Source organism: Pollachius pollachius (genome assembly GCF_949987615.1).
Source record: "Pollachius pollachius genome assembly, chromosome: 20".
Lineage (NCBI taxonomy): Eukaryota > Metazoa > Chordata > Actinopteri > Gadiformes > Gadidae > Pollachius > Pollachius pollachius.
Window position 1 is genome coordinate 13,240,027 of NC_136953.1, and position 9,360 is coordinate 13,249,386.

At 44.5% G+C, this 9,360-nt stretch overlaps 1 protein-coding gene across 1 annotated transcript; it reads right to left on the reverse strand.

The window, feature by feature from the left end:
• Positions 1–17: 17 nt before the first annotated feature.
• Positions 18–6,270, reverse strand: shbg (sex hormone-binding globulin; the record flags this gene model as incomplete). Its single annotated transcript, XM_079757641.1, has 7 exons — positions 18–193; positions 855–1,047; positions 1,414–1,553; positions 1,982–2,144; positions 4,350–4,511; positions 5,066–5,255; positions 6,176–6,270. The coding sequence occupies 7 exons, from the start codon at positions 6,268–6,270 to the stop codon at positions 57–59; spliced, it is 1,080 nt and encodes a 359-aa protein (XP_079613767.1). The 3' UTR covers positions 18–56.
• Positions 6,271–9,360: the final 3,090 nt, after the last annotated feature.

Sequence of the window (9,360 nt, forward strand, 5' to 3'; positions counted from 1 at the left end):
AAAAAACAAACAAATTATAAGAATACCGATTGCTAAAAGGCCCTGACGGTGGGCCTCTACCGAACGGGGCAGCTATGGGATGAGATGGATACGTCCTTGGCCGACAAGTCCATGTCTAGCTGCTTTCCCTGGACTACGACCTTCTCTAAGCAGCCGACCAGGAAGTTGCTGCCGACGGCGTCCTCTTCTTCACCTGAGACCAGACAGTGGAGAAGGAGAGAGGAGGGCAGCCATTTTTGTTGTTGTGGGTGAAACAATGCAATACAATGCATCTTTGCAGTAGTTTTCCTGTCGACTCATAGGCTACCAACCTAGGTAGGTCGATAAAGACTTGTATCCAAGTGTATGAGCATAGCCCTTAATCAAAGTTACAGTCTCAAAGGGCTTCCAGGCCCACTTTATACCCTAAAGGTAACTAATATACGCCATCTGTTTGCAAGATATCACTTGCAAATAAAAAGTGAATAAATATAATGCTAGTAAAAAAACGAACAAAAACATCAAATAAGAATCATTAATTAGGAGTGATTTGGTCATTGGCAATTTGGTCAACAGTTGGTCATGACTGTATGCTAGATTGTTGTTCCAAGAAATTACACAGTAAAAAATATTCTTTAATGCCTATTCCAGCCATTAAGTCCATGGTGGTTTATTCTCCTAATATATTTATTCATTGGTTTTATTGATTTATTCACTTTCCTTTCAAATAGACAAAAACATTTATTATTTATTTCTCCCCCTTAGAGACACCAAACAAGTTGGTTAATATAAATACAAACAACTCTTCTGGGGGTCCTAACAGACAAGATGTCATGGATTAGGTGCTCTGTGGTTCTGATTGGTTCTCATCTCACCAAGAAGTCCTCCAATGGCGAGGCGGCCCTCTCTCCATATGCTTTCGTCCAAGGTTTGGTCCGTTGAACTGGCCACCATGAAGGATTCCTCGTCATGTGACACGCTAAAGAACCGCTCTCTAAAGATGAGCCTGAGTTTCTTTGAGTTGGTGGCCGTGGTGAACTCTGTTTTCCCGTATGTGAACAGCATTGTCTGTGAACGGAAGCAAAGATCACAGAGTGTTTCCACGACCACGTTTCTGAATGACACGACAACCTGACTGAATGCAGGGTTAACAGAAAGTTGCATCTCAGAGACACAGAGATCGTTTGTGTGACTGGATGAAAATATCAGACCTCTATTCTATTTCTATTAATGTGATTTTAGATTTGTTTGCTGTTTACCACTCGTTGAAACATGAAGATTCAGAAGAGTGAATTCCCTGGCAAAATCTGGCTCAACCAATAGCAGCCCACAAGCCTCCAGGTGCAATGGGCGGGGCCTTGGTTTGGCTCCGCCCATAGCAGCTTGCGGGCTGTGTTGTTCGGAGCCAAGTTGTGTTTTCTTGGGCGAGTATACCTGTGAGTGTTTGTTGATCTCCACGCCCAGTGCCAGGGCGTTGTCCCCACCTCTGAGGCTCAGCAGTGTCCCGTTCATCTGAGCAAAGTCCCCGTCCAGCACAATATCCACTCTGCTCTCTGGCGCCTCGATGTTCAACGCTAGAAAGAGACCAAAAAGTCAAACTCAAACTCATCAATTTCTTGAAAGGTAACAAACGTACAAGGGAATCGAAACGACGTTTCTCGCTATCCCATGGGGAAAGATAAAGTGCACAGGCACAACAGATAAAGACAAGTAAACAATAAAGTGCACAGCAGATAAAGACATTTACCAATCTAAAAATAAACAATAAAATATAAAATATTATATTACAAAATAACATCCACTCCACTTCAGGTTTTGTCCATTCCTCTTTTATATATATTTTTTATTTTAACTCACTAACTCGCTCGCTTTTTTTCTATTGACTTCCTTATTGACTTTGAAAATAAAAAAATCGTGAATAAAAAAAAAAAGAAATAACCCCAAAAAACGAAAAATATCTGAATTCTAAGCGTTGTGAGGAACCAAGTCCCTGGAGCCTCACTCGAGGCGTTGAACACGGCGAACCCTGAGCCGGGGAAATAGCTCCCACGCCGGATGGCCTCCAGGCAGGGCTGGAGCTCTGCACCGCCCTCCACCATCTCCCAGGGCTCGGTCAGGTCTAGCCACCTGCCGGCACGCACGCAGCCATCCATCTCTGGCCTGAACTGCTCCACGCCGGGTCAGCACCCGGGGGGGGGGGGGGGGGGAAGGGAGAGGGTTGGGTGGGGAGGGAGAGAGGGAGGAGAAAGAGAGTTTTAGATAAAGAGGGAGAGCTGCCTCTTTCAAAGTAGGGCTGGGCGATATATCGAATATATGCGATGTATCGGGAGATGTTCTCCAGGCGATGTATAAAATGCCCCTGTCGCGAACATCGAATACAAATTGGCACGTAATGTTTATTTTTGCCGCCGCCGGCATACTCGTTGTGTTCCCTTCTCTCGCTCTTTCCTGTGGCTCTCTGCCTCACAGACTCATATGCATTAAACACACTCACTCCCCCCGCGAGATTCTAGGATTCTACGCGCGTGTGTGACGTCACACACGCGACCGGTGAGTGAGAACAGCGACCGGTCACTCATCTCCTACCGTTGAGTGAGAACAGCGAGAGAGAGAGAAAAGATGATGGAAACGGAGGATTTGGTTTCAAAAAAGAATAGTACAGGATCCGTCGTCTGGCAGTGGTTTGGTTACCGAAAGGAAGATGTGGAACAAAAAACGGCTTTGAGCTCTGTTTTTGCTCGAAAATAATTAACGGTTTGAATAAATGCTGTGTTGGTAAATCTAACTTGCTGTGATTTTCCTTTTCTTATGTGCAAGTTCTAAATTCTTCCAATAGAAAGCACTAATGAGTTTTAACAATGTGTTGTTTCATGTAATCTACATGCAGACTTATGTTTCAGGAATACTCAAATTATTATAACATGTAGTCAGTGTTGGGAAAGTTCACTTTCTCCGTGAACTAGTTCAAAGTTCAGTTCACAAATCTTAAAATGAACTAGTTCAGTTAAACGTTCATAATTCAAAATTTTGAACTAAGTTCACAGTTCCAAAAAATGAACTAGTTCATAGTTCTTTTTTTCAATATGTTGCTGTGAGCTTTTCGTTTTTTCTGGTATTTTGAACATTGAGCCCCCTTTGTGGTTTGTCTAGGATGATATAGAGTGGTTGAATCAAGTATCGTAGCGAAATACAGTTTCTATCGTGTTTTATTGCACATTTAGCGCATTTTGTAAATCGCATTGATTTCTGTTGGAATACTCATTACTCGTTGGCCGGAAACGGAAAGGGGGAGTGTTCACGTTTGGTTGTAGTCTTTTCGCTCGGTTCTAGCCCTACTGATGAGACGGAGAACCGAGCGAAAAGACTACAACCAAACGTGAACAGCCCCCCTTTCCGTTTCCGGCCAACAAGCAATGATTCTATGAGATATTCTAGTCCGCTGAGCTATGAGCCAGAGAGAGCTAACGTTATGGATTGTACATATTTATAATTCGAAATTCGTCTCAGCCTTTATACCACAGATACACTAGGGTCTATAGCATATAACCGCGCTGTCTGATTACAGTTTAATTCATTTTCCACAATTGAACAGCTCTCGTTTCGAAGAATAATCACCGTGCCATTTGTTTCAATGGGAATCGCGCTGGTCTATACTTTCAAAATAAAGTGTACATATTTATAATATGAAATTCGTCCCAGCCTTTATATGACAGATATATAGGGTCTACTATAGGGTCTATAGCATATAACCACCTTTTCTGATTACAGTTTAATGTAACAGTAAGCTGGCAACACCTCAACTGCAAATGAACCGCACGGAGATTACCATGGCAACCGGTCAAACAACACGGCGATCTGCGCGCGCATCCGCCGTGTTGATAGAGAAATAACCCCCCCATTGAACGAAGTTAAACCGAGTGAGCGTGCCGTTCACTGACACCAGAATGAACGAGTTCACAGTAACGTTCATCAGGCAGTAATACAGTACGTTCAGTTCACGTTTGCCCAAAATATGAACGAGTTCATGAACTTTCGTTCAGTGAACGCGTTCAGGCACAACACTGCATGTATTAACATTATGCCAGACATGGTTGAATCGAGCATTTATGATGTGCTCTAGAGGAGATTAAAAATATATCGAGATATATATCGTGTATCGAGATATAGTAAGAAAATATCGAGATATTCATTTTGGCCCATATCGCCCAGCCCTATTTCAAAGTAACAATCTTCTCAAAAATATCGATAAGATGGCTTCATGGTCATTCATTAATTTGACTTTTATCGTAACTTAGACAATAATTTATAATCATAGGCGCACACACGTAAAGACAGAAAGACACACACGCGCACACACACACACACCGTACCGGCACCAGCAGCCGGCTGCTGTCGATGAGGATGCCGCCCAGGGCCAGACGGAGCTGGCCGGTGATGACCTCATCCACCTTCTGGGAGTGGAGGCCCACCGTCAGGGCCTTGGAGCCGTCCACCTCCAGGAGCACAAACTTCCCCTCGGTGCTGACCTCCATCTGGGGGAGAGGGGGAAGGCAGCGGAGCCACACAGGAGCACTCAGTGATTCTCGGTGTACCGCCGCGGCCCACCGCCCGCTCTCCACTATCCGGCTTCTTTTCGTTGTTGGTTGAAATGTCTGACACATAACAATCGAGGAAGGTGAATCTGGTCGACTATTATTATTAATTTATTAATTGTTTCTAAATACACGCAATTATTAAAAAAACGTGCAAGAAAAAATATTTCATAAAAAAATAAAAAACGTGTTTTTCTAATAACTTTTATGATAATATTAAATAATAGGAATTTTTATAATCATCATATGATGTAGTACTTTATCTTAAACTTTATTTCTTGCACACTGTCGCCTATACATTTATGCCTCTCTTATTCTTAAAGTTCCCTCTCATCCAAAAAACTATAATTGAAAACACCTTATGGGAATATAACGACACAGTTCCCGCCCGCCCTCCACCTGGGCTACCAGTGTGTCCAATCCAGGAACTAGCATTCAGCCGGCGGCGTCATGCCCGCTCTCACTCATTTCATTGGCCGGGTGAGCTCTCTCACCAGGTGCCACTGCCCGTCGTCCAGTCGTGGCCCGCCGGTCGCGCTGACCATGACGTACGCTTTGTGGATCTGGATTTCGGGGACGCCGCCGTGCAGTGCCAGGATGAACCACTCCTCACCGCAATGGTTGTCCCCGTAGAAGACCACGCCCTCCGGGTCGAAGGTCCGGAACTCGAAAGTCGACTTGATGCTGCGAGAAATGTTGAAACATGAAGTTATATGGCTGAATGGATGCTACAAACTGTGTATATATCAAGATATATGGATATATTTATACTACAAACTGTGTCAAGATGTATGGATATTTTAACACTACAAACTGTGTGATATATCAAGATATATGGATATATTTATACTACAAACTGTGTGTACATATCAAGATTTATGGATATATTTATACTACAAACTGTGTCAAGATATATGGATATGTTTACACTACAAACTGTGATATATCAAGATATACGGATATATTTATACTACAAACTGTGTATATATCAAGATGTATGGATGTTTATACTACAAACTGTGAGATCTATATCAAGATATATGGATTTATTTATACAACATACTGTGTGTATATATCAAGATATATGGATATGTTTGTTCTACAAACTGTGTGATATATCAAGATATAGATGTATTTATACTACAAACTGTGTGTTGCTCTATCAAGATATTTTGACATATTTGCACTACACAGTTGCGTGTATAGATATGACGATATATACATTTACACTACAAACTGTGTGTTCGGCTCTTCGTAATTCATGTTCCTTTTCGTATATGTCTAGATCCCTGAGGGATCGTTTTTAAAGCTGAGTTGATTTGTTTGAAACTATAAAGTGGAGAATAAATGCGTCTATCGCTCACCATAGATTTAAAGAAATACATAGATGTCGGGGTTCAAACGCTCAAACTGGATCGCTTCGCCCCCGACCTTCCGACCTGACCATCTGACCACCATCGACAGATTGCTCTGAAGTATCGTCATCTGTGTCCATGGAAAGGTGTGGCTGATCTTAAAAACCCCCGCAGCTGGGTTCGCCACGCTGTGATCGAGCTCTACACTAACGCAGCGGTTCTACTGGGCTCTTGTATGTGTTGCGGTACCTTCGGACATCTGTGAGGTTGGCGGTGGTCTTAACCAGCGGTCTCCACGTGTTCGTCTGCTGGCCCAGGTTTATGACGCTGCTGCCTGGTATCATGGTCTGGAGCAGGTGGAGGTGGACATGGGGGGTTAGCGCTTTATCTCGCTAGCATTCACTGTATTCTACTTCCCTAGCCTTAGCCTTATAGTTCCTATGTCAGATACAATGCCTATGCCCATTACATTTGTTTTTTTACATGTGTACTTACATGTGTATTGTACATGCAGGTCGACTTGTGTATGTACGTGTAGTTCTACATTGTATTTGTAATTTGAAAATGCAGGTCTACTTTTAATTGTCCATGTGTCTGTATATGTACATGTGCATGTAGGCCTACTTGCAAATGTGCATGCACTTGTATTCGCGGTGTCACATGTATCTCTACTTGTAATTGTCCATTAACTTGTATATGTACTTGTACATGTAGGTCGACGTTTACTTGTACATGCACTTGTACTCAAAAAAGCACACCCAAATCTCCCAAAATCGAAATATTCTCTCTCTTTAAGTAATGACACTCTCTATCATCTATTGTAGATGATGAAGAAGTTTTCACACTAAACGAAAATATGCAATCAATGCAGGCCCGGTGTGGCGTGGTCAACCATGTTGACTTGGCACGTCTGGTCCCCTCCCACGGCCTGGGCAAAGTCCTACTGTGCTGGCAAGCTGCTGCCAACATTCTTGTGGTTGGATGGCTGGGAAGAAAATTCAGGCCCCAGTGGCTTGATGGCCCAGGCTGGGCCGACCATCAAATTAGACTCCTAATATTCAGAGCAAAACCTCTGAAGTGGTGCTTTTTATAATGACGAACTTGAAGGGTCAAGTTCGGCTATTTCTAATATTAGCAAACATGGCCTCCTACGCGTACTGTGAAACTGTCTCGGCCTTTACCATGTACTCCGTTTCTGTGGGGAGAAGTCGGACCATTGGCGTAATTGTTCGGCGATGTGTTCTCCATTGGGGTGATTCGGACAAAAATATCATTAAAGATTTATATATTTTTACCCGACTCTCACCCACCCTGCCAATGACAGAGGTGACTTCTCTTACTAAACAGCAAGCGTGACAGTTCCCTTTTAACACAAAAAAAGAGGCTACGTGGAATGAAGAAAGATACAAGCCACGCCACCTGTTTCCTGTGTCGGCTTTGACACCAAAAAACCGAAACCACCATGTACTGACATACCTTACCACGCTCATTCCTATGGATCTCCGCTCCGGTTGCCAAGGCGACGAGACACGCTGCGAGCACCGCGACACATCCACCTCCACCTGCCATCTTCCTGAAAGAGCCGGTCATGCTTTGTCATTCAAGGCAGCGCACACCCCACGAGCGGTGTGATAACGTTTCACAGCGGAACCTTGTTGGAACCAAGCGTTTCGCTCGTTCTGCGATGAGCTACGTCAGGTGTGCAGGAAGGCGGATTGTGTACCCTCTGCACAGGGGCGAGCTAGGTAGCAGTGATCGTCAGATCAGAGTTCAGAGTGTAGGAGGGCAAACACCGGCCGCGTCCAGTGGTCCAGTGGCCCGGCCGCGATCGATAGCCTAGTCTACTTGTTGGCCTTGTGTGTGGCTGCTGGTGGTCTGTGGTTGTTGTTGTCGTGGTAGGCCGACATGTTAGTGTTACATGTTTGAACGTGCGGTTGGGTGGATTGTTGTGAGAGGGGAAGTATAGGGGAAAGGGTTTGCTAGCAGTTTTTAACACAGCTTTCTTCACAGCGGGAGGACCTTCGGGAAACGGGGACATGAACGCCAGCCGGGGCTGCAGGGTGAGTGACCTTCGTCCGGCTGTGATGGTCTTGGCTAAAGTGTGTTTACCCATTACGCAGTAGCCCTGGCCTGTCTACGGTGAACGATGACTCGGCATGTGTGCTTGCCGGGCTAAAGAGAAAAGGTTAAAAAGAAGGAGAGAAGGAGAGCAAAAGAAGAGAGAGAGAGAGGGAGGGGGGGGGCAGAGAATAAAGGGAATTTGTGTGCATTCGAGAAGGACCACACATCCTTGCGTTTTGTATGCAAGTAGAAACATTCCTGGGATACACACAATGCGCTCTCATTGGAACAAATATACACACACACACGCACACACATACACTCTTAAGCCTCAAGGTTATTGGACAATGGTAAAATCTAAAAAAAAACTTGTAGGTTGAACATTGCAGCTTAGTCACCCCTGCATAATATTTGAAACATTGATCGAATGCTTTGGTAAATGGAATACATTAGGGCAGTGGTCATCCAGTGACTCATTCTATTCCCAGAATCACCGACACACATGTACGTACGCACGCACTCACATGCATTCACACACACATGCACACACACATTTACTCATCGTGCTTTTTCGTTAGGCACACAGACGTACATGATTTCCAAAGAAAAAGCTTGCGCCACCTGTGTGTGTGTGTGTGTGTGTGTGTGAATGCGTGCGTGTGTGTGTGGGGGGGGAACAGTTTTTCTACCTGTAGGTATTCCTGCTTTAAAAAACCCGGCCCCTACCTACATATTAATAACATATCTCAACCAAATAAGTTAACTGCAGGCCACTCCGGCAAAAGGCTCCTAAATAATATCAGTCAAGCATCGCCTAGTCTGTCTCTGTTTAACCACCTCTCTGGGATCTGTCTTTTAGTGGAAAATACAAGAAAACACTCTCCATTTCCAACACTGTGTGTCACTAGTGAGAGGAAGCCAGCCTTGAAACCCATGAACTCATTCACCCCCTGATCGCACTCTCTCTGTCTGTCTCTCCCGGCCACCCATTTCACAGGCGGTGTCTGTCCGCTATCTCTCTCCCATCTGTATGGATGGCCCTCGGATTCTTTTGAGGTTTCGAAGCGACAGCAGCAGTGTCTAGGGCGATGGTTTGCTGAGAACGTTTGAAGCCGTTTTGCCTTCCCTGGCAAACCGAACGCTCACACATTGACACACGCTGTTGGAATGACCTGCCCGCCCAGAAATAGCACAGGGTGTTACCTCATGTGCAACCTGCAGGTTAAAATAATCAACAACTATGAAGTGGCTGCTTTAAACTGCCTTGCTCATAGGATGTAGACCTATAATCAGGGGGGAGGGGGGGTTGTGGGAGTAAAAAATAAAGCTAGCCTGCGAGGCTAATTCTTCTTTGTGAAGTGCACCCACAGCAT